At 41.8% G+C, this 13787-nt stretch overlaps 1 protein-coding gene across 1 annotated transcript in view; it reads left to right on the plus strand.

The window, feature by feature from the left end:
* celsr3 (cadherin, EGF LAG seven-pass G-type receptor 3) overlaps window positions 1–13787 on the plus strand; it is a 94208-nt gene that overhangs the window by 12208 nt on the left and 68213 nt on the right. Inside the window, exons 2-3 of the mRNA XM_076093448.1 lie at window positions 10574–10917; window positions 13466–13754. Coding sequence (XP_075949563.1) covers window positions 10574–10917; window positions 13466–13754 — 633 coding nt within the window. The remainder of the gene's footprint in view (window positions 1–10573; window positions 10918–13465; window positions 13755–13787) is intronic.

The raw sequence follows: 13787 nt of genomic DNA on the forward strand, positions 1-13787 counted from the left end.
AGAGAAGGTTGCAGAGTTCGACACAGAGAGCCAGATGGCAGGTTTCTTTATTGGGTAGTTAGTGTCCTGTAACCATTACACCAACGCTGGGAGCAAACCTGTGACCTGCAGAGGTGTTAACCAGTATTTGCCCTCTCTTGCATGTTTTAAAGGTATCTGTGTTGTAATAGCAGATGTTGAGCAGCAAGATTCTAATGTTTTATATAGTGTCACCAGGGCCAGTGTCTGTTCAAAGCTTTCTGTGCAAGGACATTAATCTGATTTTCTGCAGAGGATTTTTAGCTCACTGAAGGCCAGAGATATTAGGTGGTGGATGGGTTGGAGGGCCATGTCTGTCTGACACTCTAAGGCCGTCACATAGTTAAATGCTTGACAACTCAAAGCTTGTGTTAAAAGGAAAGTGGTCTGTCCCCCCAGCTTAAGTACATGGCTGCTGTTATTTCATGCAAATGGCTAAGGCAATTATCTTCTTTTCTTTCTAGGAGTTATAGAGAGGAATCAGAGTGACAGTTTCTGATACGGTGCCTGTTTCACAGCTTTCATTTATCCAGCTTTTGTTAGATTTGCACTCAGGTCTCTTTTACTGCAAATGGCAAGTTACCTTGCATTCACACAGCTGTGCACATCCCCATCTGGGAGTTGCCCTGTACAGTCCATTTGATACGGCTCTTCTCGAGGAGGTGTGGTTTGAGTGGCAGGATGACTGCTGGGAAATAGTGATAACTTAGGCAACATTATGCTCAGGGGAATGCCATGACGGAGGGAAATTCAGACATGGTGGGCTCCCATGAGTGAATATTTTGCAAAAAGAGTTGAGAGCGTAACAAATGTGTGTTCCCTGCTGAGAGATTTGTAGTTGCACAGGGAAGCCGATGCTCCTGTAATCTGCTTCTCACACCCTTTTTTTTTTTTTTTTTTTGGTCACCCACATTCTTTTTCAGTTGACATTAAAGTGTGTATATTTAAAACCTTTAAATAATACTACCTCATTATATAAAAAATGAATAGTTTGAGCTTGAGTTACAGTATTTTTTGAGGCAACGAACTGGAGTAGATTAACCCTCTGTGATGGAGAATCGATGCTCTTACCTCAAAACATTTTAGATTTGCTTCATCCAAGTTTGATAGAGGCTATTTCTGTTCTTCATTTAAAGAAACAGACCCATGCTTTTCCTTTTAATAATCAAAACCACTCCCCAATTCCCCAGGAAGCACAGCACAAAGTTCTTCCACTGCTCTTCTGTATCCTGTAAGAGAAAGTCACAAAAGTTTCCGTACATATCACTTAGTCGTGTTACACAAGCTGAATATGGTATCTGCTGTGATGTAGTATTCAGCCTGTGTAATGCATTAAACTTAGGGGAAGGTTACAGAGTTTCATTACAATCTACCTCTCTATAATTTGCTGGAATCGTAGCCTTTAATGGATGTTTGTGACAAAAGAAAGTTAATTAAATGTCACACACATAGAGAAAGTGAATGCATCTTTTTACCCCCCCCCCCCCCCCCCCACTGTCTTCCTCTGCTATGCTCCAGCACCTTGCTGAATGTCTTTGTACTTTGACTGTGTCTTTAATTAGGAAGGCTGACATTTATCCATTACATTCTAAATTAAAAAAATACCTAGTACAGGGTCAAATTATTCAGATAGAGACCACGGCACCAAATGAGGAGAAAGACTCATACAATTAGGCATTAAGACACCGGAACATTATTCACATTTAATAAAAATATAAGTCCTTTTTCATCTTTAATAATCAGAACAGCCTGCGACTTGAGGACATTTGATCGAGACTCAGCAAAACTTTATCTGCATTTTAGTGAATTGTTTGTGATGGTCTGAAGCTAAATGAAAATGGGTTCGGTCCAAATCAGCCACCAGGGAGGACTGAGAGGCACAACGTAGAAACACCAGAAGAGATCATTACATTACATTACAGTCATTTAGCAGACGCTTTTATCCAAAGCAACTTACAATTCAGAGTCTATCACATTTCTACACCGTAGGCACAACTACGGGAGCAATTTTGGGGTTAAGTGTCTTGCTCAAGGACACATCGACATGCGACTAGCAGAGCCGGAGCCGGGGATTGAACCACCGACCCTTGAAAGGCAGCCCTGCTATCCCCTTAGCCACAGTCGCCCCAGCAACAGACTGGAACTTCCCTGCTATGTTTAATGCTGTGTCATCGATAAATCATTACCGCATTACCTTTACAACATTAACATGATTACTGTAAACAAACGGGATCACCAGACAGAGACAGAGAGAGAGAGAGAGAGAGAGAGAGAGAAGCCGGGAACTGTTGAAGTTTGTTGGATTGCTCTTTTAGGCTGTACAGCACTGCAACACTAAAAAAAACACACTGTTCAGGTCAATCATAGTGACTGTATCAGCTTTGACAAGGTGGTGCATTGTAATCCTCATTACCACTTTCTTTTTGAATGAGAGTGTCTCACTGTTCTTTTTTTCTGCTGCTGCTGTTAACTGGTAGTTAAGTGCTGCTGCTGATGTTGCGTCTCTCTTTAGGTCAGCTCGGGTCGACCACATTTAGGGTCGGGTCTAATTATCCTCAGATCTTTTTGGATCTGACGGATCTTTGGTACCTTTCAGATCAGCTCTCTTTTCTTGTCTTGTATCGTTTTGCATTGGGCCCGAACGTCCTCTAACGCGTAAACAATGGTTTGCCTTACTTTACGTTACTAGCTCACTACTACGCTGCCCCACAAGAACAATTGTGTCGAAAATAGATTCGATTTGGGATCTTTTCAGGCGCTCTCGCAGTGATCGGAGTGATGAAAAGGTCTACACATCCTGCCTCAGATGCTGGAGTGTGAATGATTTACCAGAGAGAATGTTCAACTCACAATGTCATGCCCCAAAATACCAAATTATTTAACTGAAAAACAACCACAGCAGAAAAGGTGGAGCCCTGTTTACAGCGCCTTTGGGCCAAAAGCATTTCTTTTTATGCATGACAAATAAATAAAAGTGTGGCTCTGCTTTTTCCCCCCCTCACAAACGTAATGTCCCTGTGGTTGCACATTTGAGAGAAAGTACTCAAAGCAGCAGCAGCACAGTACAAACAAAGACAAAAAGATGCGAGATGGAGGATGATAGCTGCTGCTGCAAACAGCTGCAAACAGATGTCACGTCTGTATGTCAAAGAGGTCAGAGTGTGGATTTGTGTTATTTATCCGTACAGTAGACATGAGGGTGTGTTTAAATGTGATATGCGTCTTTGCATGAGAGAATGCTGTTTGTGTTCAGTGTGTGTGTGTGTGCAAGTTATCTGGTTTAACGTAAAGGATTAGTGCTTCTGTAAAAGAGTGGTTTAAACCATTATGTTGCACCGGCTGCTGTGTGTGTGTGTGTGTGTGTGTGTGTGTGTTGCTTTTTTTACTCTGTTCTCCTTTGCACTGAGTATAATGAGTGCCCAGACCTCAGGGGTAGAAAGGCTTTAAAAAACAAACTGAGCGCAGAAATCAGCTGGGCCTGGGTTGTGTGTGTGTGTGTGTGTGTGTGTAAGTGTGTGCTTTGCAATGATGCATACACAATATTGTTAATGTTTGTGTTATTTTACTGGCATGCATGTATGGCCTGCCTCTCTCTGCAGTTATCCATTTATTCACTTATTTGTACTTATTTCTATTAAGTGCCATTTTGGCTGTTCATCCTTTCACATTCTCTCCAGGAGTTATTTTCATGTGACTGTGCTTCAGACGGTGAGCTTTGTGTGCTCTGTTAACAACCTGAAACGTTGTTTTTTTTGTGTGTTTAAAAAGGGCAACGTTTGTTCAGGGGCTGCTGTACCTATTTATTTTTCCTGACCCGCAGGCAACTTACACTGCTGAAAACATAACACTCATCACACGTTTTTTTTGTTACTCAAGGATTTTGAAATTCAACCTGCTCATGTATCTTACATAGACTTTTCGAGCACGATGAACACAGAGGAGAAACAGGAAAAGGCCAAACAAAGGGGCGTGACAACACAGTGTGAAATGGGATTTAAAACCGTGTGATTGTGGATGCACGGACTGTGAGCTAATGGGCTGAAGGCACCATGACGGTCTTTAGTGTGTTTCAGAGTAGCAACATAGAGCTTTTGTCCAGTCTAAATCCAATTTTACTGTTTGGGGTTTTTGCATGCTAGTTGAAATATATATCTCCCCTTTTGGGCTTAAAAAAAACAAATCCCAACTCCTTATAGTACCGAGAGTGCAAACAGTTTAAGTCAGGCTCTTAAACAAAGTCAAGGCCATGTGTGAATTTCTGAATTGTTTAGGGATCTAAACCTCTCACCCCAGCAGTGTTAGCCTGTACAGACGGAGCTACACAGAGCCACAATGAATAATGAAGGAAAATACATGCCCAGTGATCCTCATTCAAAACGTATTTTAAATTGACAAGAATCCCTAGTGTTAAGATATGAACTGTGATTAATGCAAAACTCACTCAGTGGTTATTCAAGGTTTTCCTCCCACAGTAACAGTGGTAGGAAATTGAACACGTGAGACATTTGAATGCTGTAACCGAATGGATTGAAGAGATACTTTTACTTTTACAGCGAACTGCACGTCCTCTGAGGTCGAATGTCTGGTGAATGACTCTGTGTCCGAATCTGAAACATGTGTTATAGCCGATATGATAGATAGTCTTGAAACCCCAGATTTGTTGTTAAAGCTATGGTGGGTCATTTATTTTAGAAACATTTTTTGTCCATTTGTTGACAATCTCTTTACATCCCGCAAATAACTCAAATGCTCTGAAAAACAATTATCTGGTATCTGTTGCTGTCCGATCATTTCATTCGGCCCAAATGTAATGATTGGACGAGCTGCCTGCCTGCCTGCCCAGCTTTAAATGTGTCCTCTCTCCTTAATGTAGGCCAACAAGCTCCTGTATGTCCTACACACTAATTGTGATAGTATACTGCTACTTTATCATTTTGTACCAACAGAAAATAATACAATAAGCGCACCAATCTGCAACCATGGAAGGCCACTGCCAATCAAACTTCGGAAAGAGAACGCTCAAAGATTTTCAAAGATTCGATGCTTTTTTATCGTCATCAAACTGTCCCTCCAACATCTGCAGTTTCCCTTTTTACTGTGGTGCAAAAGGTTACATGAACACCACATTAAACGCATTTCTTGATAAACCTTTTTTATAATCAATTTAGTCATTTTGAAAAACCTGCAAATTGGGTCACAGATTTGGGACACCAAGCAATTGTGAGTTTTGGAATGTTTTTAAACTAGAATGAAAAAGAATTAAGTTTCTTTGACTGCGATAGAGCTTCACGAACCACCTGAGCAGTATCTCCAAACCTTTGCTTGCTTTGCTCTGTGACTTTCTTCCTTAAAGGAAAAGGCCAGGGCTCTGTCTGGTGACCCCTCCTCCTGCCCTGTATTGCAGCTTTTAATATGTTTCTGGGGCTGTTTTCAGCTCCAGCTGTGGGCTTATTGTGCGCTACTTTGCAGACTATTTCTGTCTGGATTTCCAGGAAGCGAGCTCGGGATGCTCTGACATTCAAGAAGCTTTGAGTGCGCTATTAGTCAGGCTACCTGGCGCAGGGAGATAGCACTGAACTCCTTCAGCCCTTTGAAACGCTGGGGACCGTGCACCGAAGCACTGATCTGAGGCCAGCCTCTCTCTCAAGGCGTACTGATGTTCACGCATCCATGGGACCTCGCTGATGATTCCAGATCAGTTTGTTTATTCTTAGAGGCTTTATGCACGCCAGCCTCGAGCTCTCCTCCGTCTTTGAAGTGTGGACACACGAAGGGGGGAAATGTTGGCTCGAGGCCCACAGGAGCCGTGAAAGCTCCTCTCCGAGTTGTTATTTAGGAAGGGCTTTGTTTTCCCGTGGTGCTAAAGACGTTAAAATAACCTTCCATTTGTGGGGTTTTTTTGGTTTGGAGGTTATTAATGTTTTATTGTTTCCATGCACGCTAAAGCAGAGTGCCATGGAGAAAGGGCGATGAATTAGTTATGACTTCCTGGCTTATTGGGAAGTTGTGGACAAGATCACCTTTACTCACCTCTCACCAGGATTCGAAAAAGTAATTCACAGTTGCTCCACCTCTTTATATTCCACTGAGATACACCTGATGTCTCTTGATTCAGTTCTTGATATGAAGACTTTGTATCCGAAATGATGCATCAGCCCTTTTACGGGTGTGATATACAGGTGCTGGTCATATAATTAGAATATCATCAAAAAGTTGATTTATTCCACTAATTCCATTCAAAAAGTGAAACTTGTCTATTATATTCATTCATTACACACAGACTGATATATTTCAAATGTTTATTTCTTTTAATTTTGATGATTATAACTGACAACTAAGGAAAATCCCAAATTCAGTATCTCAGAAAATTAGAATATTGCTTAAGACCAATACAAAGAAAGGATTTTTAGAAATCTTGGCCAACTGAAAAGTATGAACATGAAAAGTATGAGCATGTACAGCACTCAATACTTAGTTGGGGCTCCTTTTGCCTGAATTACTGCAGCAATGCGGCGTGGCATGGAGTCGATCAGTCTGTGGCACTGCTCAGGTGTTGTGAGAGCCCAGGTTGCTCTCATAGTAAGGTGAAGTAAGGAATCCCTGCATACAGTTTCTAAGACTCTTACTTTCTTCCGTATTGAGCATTTTGGAAAAGAAGATGTGCCTTTTAACACAGCAGGAAACATTATAATTAGGCTTCATGTTACACCAGATTTTTCCTGAGACTCCAATGCTGCAACGACAATCCTCTGTTGGCTAACTTATAATAAAGAAGTTAAAACCTACCTTGCGGAAATTTGGGAAAATGGCCTTTATATTTTCGCAGACTTATTGGTTATGGCTTTCGTGTTTTCAGCAGAGCTGTAATTAGCATGTGCTTGTGTTAAATGTGTAGCCGATCTCATAGAAGGAGGTGGATGAATCATTGACCTGCTGACAGGAAGTGGACAGACGTTGGTGGTTGTAATTGCTGAAATGGTCATTTAGCTTGAATGGTTGTTTTTCTGTTCTATTTCAAACCTCCAATTGGCTTCATATGTGGAGGGATGAGTGAAGAGCCCTGCACTCATGCAGGTTGGCCAAATTAGCTGGACAGTAGACAAGAAGGGAAACTAAGTGACGATGTTTTACGTGTGTGTGTGTGTGTGTGTGTGCAAGGTTTACTGAAAGAATTGAATGGCTGCTTGGGGCGAGAATACCCCAGAAGGCTTATAAAATCGCAGTGAAGGTATAAACTGTCAGGCCCCGATACTTATTTCTTTTTTCATTTTAGCCTGTTAAATGTTTTGTTGAGTTGTGATATATTCCTGTTTGAAATGTCACTGTTGTCCCTCTGGGCCACCGGAGGGGATTCCTGAGGGCCTGTGACTCAGACGGAAAACGTTCAGCGGGCCTTGCAGAAGGAATTGTAGTGTTTATTTTCTTATCAGCAAACAATTAGGCACACAGTCTGCAGGAGTCCAACATGGCAATTGCACACAAAACAGTGTGTCAACAAAACAATAAATAACCTTGGTGCAGAGGGATTGGTTGAAAGCAAATTGGAGGAAAAAAAACGTCTTTCAGCAATTGGAATAAAGCGTGTGAGAATGTGTTGCCGTGGAGTGGAGTGGTTTATTGTCCTTCCGAAATAAAACATCTTAGGGTACAAATTCAGTGTGTACTGAATTTCACAAGTCACAAGTGTGTTTATTAAAAACGTAATGTATGGTATGATATTGGTCTTCTAATCTAACGAAAGAAAGCAAATACGAGTAAGTCCCAAAATGTCTCACTACTCCTTTAATGTTTGTCTGATTAAGGTTTATAGGGAAAGTGTTGGTGTTAGGCATCTATATACGTAGATGGGATGGTTAACGCTTTGTGTCAATGGTAGGTGTAAAGTGAATAGGTGCATTCTTTAATGGATGTGTGTGTGTGTGTGTGTGTGTCAGAGAGATTGGGTCCTACCATACAGCAGATTATGGGGTCTTTTCATAGATCCGTGTCTCATTTCAATGACAATGGGAGCTTAGCATCAATTACTGCGTCTTTGCATCGCGATCCAGAGAGCTGATAATAAAGCTGGCTTTTAGCCTCAGAAGAAGAGGTGACATTTAATTACTTCACCTACTACTGCTGTGTGTTATTTTATTCTATCTATCTATCTGTCTGTCTGTCTATCTGTCTGTCTGTCTGTCTGTCTGTCTATCCATCATTTTTATCCATCTCTTTCTACAAATGATTCTATTGATATGTTCCCTGATGCTTTTTTGTGGGAGTTTTCCTCTGTCCCTCCATGATGCCACTCCTCCCTCTGTCTATTCATTTATTATGAAGGGCTCTGGATTTGAGTGTGCGTGTGTGTGTGTGTGTGTGTGTGTGTGTGTGTGTGTGTGAGAGTGTGTGTTAGAGGTCAGTAGGGAGTGAGTCTCCTCATAATCCGGTAATCAAACCAGCTGCCGCCCGACCCAACCCCCATCCCTCCACCACTCTCTATATCTTCTGTCTCTCCTTCTCTTTCTCTATTTATTCAGTTTTCCTGTCCACATCTTGCTCTTTTTCTTGAGTCTTTTTCTATTTTGTCCTCCCTTCTCTGAAATGACTTATTGTTATTCTTTCTCTCTTTCCCTTCATGCCTTTTACATTTATTTATTGTTAGCTTTCTTCCTTTCTTACTTTTTGACACTTTATGTCAACGGCAAATGAGGTGAAATAAAAATCTTTGTTCAAACTCCTTCATATTCATAACAACTTTTACCGTTTAATCAATTCAATAACCTCTCAAATAATGTTTTACAGTATTGGCAAAGGGAAAGAAGTGAACATCGATAATCAATCAATTATGTACAGCAGTCGTAAATTATTATTGATTGTGAGTTACCATAAGTGCCCGAGCTCTTTTTTCATGAATCCCTGGTTAAAGACCCTCGTTTCCTTTCTCATTTCTCTTCTCTTGTCCTCCATCGTCTCCTTTGCTTCTTCCAGTATTTAATAAACCTCCTTCACCCTCCGTCGCCTCTGTGTGTCAACATCCTCCCTCTCTCTCTTTCACCCCTCACACTCACTTCATTGCTGCCATGCTCTTTCCTTTCCTTTTCTTTCTCTCCATTCTGTCTTTTCACCACTTGCCATGTCCTTTTTTGCAACGAGAGGCATTCTTACACTTTCACTCTCTCGGTCTTATTGTTCACCCTGTTTTACCTCCACGGCGCTGCAGAAAATTGCCCCCTCATGCCGGCGTGTGTCATGTGCATTTGTATTCTTTTACAGCTTATTAGCCGGCTTGTCGCACCAAATTGCTTTACGATATACAACACAGCCCGGCACTGGATTGTGTTCGTATCCAGTGTAGATGAAATGTGTCTGGCGTCAGTTGTTGAAACAGGTATTGCTGTGAGGGTTGTGACCTGCTGTGATTCGTATGAGCTCATTTCTTAGTAGTGACGGGTTTCAGAGGAAAGGAGCGAGGAGACGGAGGAGCTGATGTTTCCTATACACGAGAGCACTCTGTGGTACCTCCCCACCTCTCTGTCTCTCTCTGTCTCTATGAGGCTATTTCAATCAATACTTTAAACCAACTTACTGGCTCACAAGGAAGTGTAGAGTTCAGAGGATCTGTTTTCTCTCTCGTACTGGAACATAAGATCAAAGAATTAAAGTGGATTTCAGAAAATGACCAGGCTGTCTTATACCACAAATCACCTATCATGACTATCCACTGGATAAATGGCGGATGACTAAATGAAAAAAAAACTAAAATACTGCTGTCTTTGTGACAGATTTTGTATGTGTCTGGGTATGGCTGAATAAAGTCACATTTTAGTGGAAGAGAACATCTAACAGTTGTTTTCCAGATTTAGGTCACAATCACATACAAGACCATCATGTCCTGTCAACTGATTGCCTGAAAATGTAAGCCAACTGTTACATACAGGCATGACAGCACAACAGATTGTAGAGTAGTTGAATTTAAAAAATAAAATGAACTGGAAACTTCATTCATAGTCTGGCCGGAGCAAACTTATTTTGCCATCAGATTATTTAAACATCAGTTTACTGTCAGTTTCAATCACCTGTAAACTTCTTTCCTTCTTCACTCAAGTATTTTTCTCTTGTATTTGTATGTGTGTAGATGTGAGTGTCCTTGTGCGATGCATGATAACATACTGTATGTACAGCGGTCTAAGCTGCATATCTTCTGACATTGTTGTGACCTCCTCACCTTTTCTCTTCCCCTTTGTCATCCTTCCTCTCTGGCTCTCAGTCATTTATCGCCGTCTCTTTACCTCCGTCTCTTTACCTCCATCTCTCCGCTCTTTGCTGTTTATCCCTGTCGCCCCGGACTCGTCTCGCTCATGCCTCCCCCTTCATCCATCTCCCTCTTCTTACTCCTCCATCTGTTCACACCTATATATCACTCTATGTCTTCCAACCCTCTCTGTTGTAATCTTTCTTTATCTCCTGCTCCTTCACCTCCTGACCCTTTTGTCCATCCTCTATACACCTCATGAATGAGCACATTCATTCACCTAACCTTTTTTTTTTTTCCTCCCTCTGCTCTCCTCTTATCTAGATGGCGTCCACAGCATTTCAGCCCAGTGCATTCTCCGCGTCCTCATCATCACCGAGGACATGCTGGGCAGCAGCGTCACTGTCCGCCTCCAGAACATGTCCCAGGAGCACTTCCTGTCACCGCTGCTGGGTAACTTCCTGGAGGGCGTGTCAGCGGTGCTCTCCGTGCCTGTCGAGGACGTTTTCATCTTCAACATCCAGCCGGACCTGGACGCGGCGCCGGGAGGGATCCTGAATGTCAGCTTCACTGCTGCGTTGCCCGGCGGACTCTTCTTCCCTTCTGAGACGCTGGAGGAACAGCTGTACCTGAACAGGCCGAGGCTGACGTCACTCACACAGATGGAGGTCAATTCCCATTTACAAATACAAAACATAGGAATCAGCATTTTTTTATTAGTGTTTGTGTATATATCTATTACTACAGGCACATTACCTAAAATATAGATTCTAAGGGAAAAAAGTCAGTTGCATGCAGAAGCTTGAAATCAGGGTTACACGTAGTAAGACACATTGTGCAAACACATGGATCTTAAGACAGTCACTTGGGCATATTGCATGTGAACTGATAATAATAAAATACAGATGCCACGCCAGCGCAAGACGTATGGCTTTATCCAGCAATACGCTGATGTGACTGCTGAATGTTTTCATGCATGAAATCACACACACCTGGACACAGCACGCACATCAGTCACATACACGTGCACACCCCCTCAGAGCATCGCTGTACATGCATGAGAGAGAGAGAGAGAGTTAGAGAGCGAGAGAGAGAGAGATGATTTGATAAAAAAGAAGAACAAGTGAAACACAAAGGAGAAAATATTTATAAAGGAAAAAGATTGAGCAACTCAGTGTCAAGAGATAGTTTAAGGTTGAAAGCATACGACCTTTTCTCTACAGGCACTGTTACACAAACACGCATGAACACATACCAACCGAATCTACAGTATATCCTCTCACTGTCTAAGAAGACACAATCCTGTGAGTACATCTGATCCGGTGAACTTAACAGCAAACAGTAGCTGTTCCTCTGGAAAGTAGACATTTCTATGAAGCAGAATAAGGACAAATGAATAGATACATACAAGAAAATGAAGTAGTGTTAGTGTGATAGGGCTTGTACACTTCTCCAGGAAAACCATTTTTCAGAGTATCCAAGTTCTTAATGAAGATTCTGAGTTTCTTTTACTATGTTTTAACTTATTTTGCCATTTCTTGGTCCAGAGTGAAACATCTCAACATCTATTCTCTTCGATGGATCACTGTGAGGTCAGAATCTGGATGTCAAAAGCTACTATGCCTCCAGTCTATGTGCCTTCACTTATCAGAGGGGGTGTAGCATCCTCTATATGGAGGATTTGTAGGAGAGTGATTTGAAAGCTATGATCTTTAAAGAATATAGTATCGGTTGGGCTCTACTTTGTAGCCTGAGAGGCGCAACCCAGGGCATAAAACTCCTTTAACCGATGAGCGTATTCATATTATAATTAAGAAGCTTCTTTCATCTGAACTATCGCGGCTTGACATTAAGAGGACGATATCTAGAGAGATTTAAATAAGTAAATCAAAATATGACTGTCCGTTTGTCAGGGAGGTAACTGTGATATTTTAGCATTGACACGATAACACCTAACAGCTAACTTTTCTATTGTTTCTGCTCCAGTCAGTTTCCTTCGGTATCTCCAGTCTCTCAGAGTTTATCTCTAAAAAGGTGAAACATTTCTATTCATGTTATAAGCTACCATTGAATAGGTGACTAACGTTACATGCTAGTCTAACTTGAACAACTCCTTCATTTATCAAACAAAGACATTTTCCCTTTGTTGGTGTTTCTGTGGGTGATTAACATTAGCCTCGTGCGATAAGTTGCTGTTGTTGAATGTTAACAAAATTATCTTTTTCATCTCAAAATTATTTGCATTAAAATACATGCGTCCCCCGCTACCGACTATATAGAGCTTCTCTCAAATCTCGACTCCAAATCTTTCTTCTTCACTCTTCTTTTCATCGCCACAGCTGTGCCTGCTGCACATGGCAGACATTTTGACATGTTACAGAAAGGGAGGGACTGGTGTAATCAATAACCTTAATTAAGGTCGCTGTCAACTGTGGTGCTTCAATTTCCGGGCCCTTGTATTGGTTAGTTGGCTAGTTCTTCCTGGCAACCAAGTAGCCTACATTTATTCATGTATTGTACAATTTCAAGGTACTTGTACCTCTCTTGAGGGTTTCCATTTTAGGCTATTTTACACTTACCTACATTTAAGAGGGAATCGTTGCACTTTTTACTGTGCTACTTTTATCAGCTGAAGTTCCTGGTTACTTTTCAGATTTTACTTTCAAAGGATCAGGTAATAAAAATAAAATGTGCTGTTATGGATTGAAGAGTATATAAAGTAGTTAAAACAAGTTCCTCCTGACCAGATTCCACAAAAAATGATCTAAAATTATTGGACTCAATAATCTAAAAATGTTATTTATGATAATATAGCACTCAAAGGCCACTTTTACTTGGATACTTTAAGTACATTTTTTACATTTTCTTTTAGTACTTACTACTTTTTAAGTTAATGATTAAATACTTCCTCCACCACAGTTTGAATGGCTTACTGGAACACCTGAAAGAGACAACATTACTGTTAGTAGTTGCACATGTGCTTTTACTGCTATTATTAGTTAGAAAAAGCGTATTGCATGTTTCGGCTTGCCAGACAGAATGATGAGAAAGGCCCTTAATGAGAAAGTATGCTGAGCAGTGAAAACTAGAGTAACAGAAGCTAATCTGAATTGGGACGCCACCTGGAACATCGACAACAGTAACTGTTCACATGTCAACACAGCAATTACATTCCTCACAACGACTTCCGACATCTCTCCTCTCCCATCACTCCAGGTCCTCCCGTTCGACGACAACGTGTGTCTGCGTGAGCCGTGCCAGAACTACATGAAGTGCATCTCAGTGCTGCGCTTCAACAGCTCCGCCCCCTTCATCTCCTCGCCCTCCATCCTGTTCCGGCCCATCCACCCCATCGCAGGCCTGCGCTGCCGCTGCCCAGTGGGCTTCACGGGCGATTACTGCGAGACGGAGATCAACCTGTGTTACTCCAACCCCTGCCTGAACGGAGGGGTGTGCGCCCGCAGAGAGGGAGGGTACACCTGCATCTGCCGTGAAGACTACACTGGTGAGTGCTGCGTGCTGTAGTGAGGGAGCGTGC

The sequence above is a fragment of the Anarhichas minor genome, unplaced genomic scaffold (genome assembly GCF_050575085.1).
Source record: "Anarhichas minor isolate MPS153535 unplaced genomic scaffold, ASM5057508v1 ptg000003l, whole genome shotgun sequence".
NCBI lineage: Eukaryota > Metazoa > Chordata > Actinopteri > Perciformes > Anarhichadidae > Anarhichas > Anarhichas minor.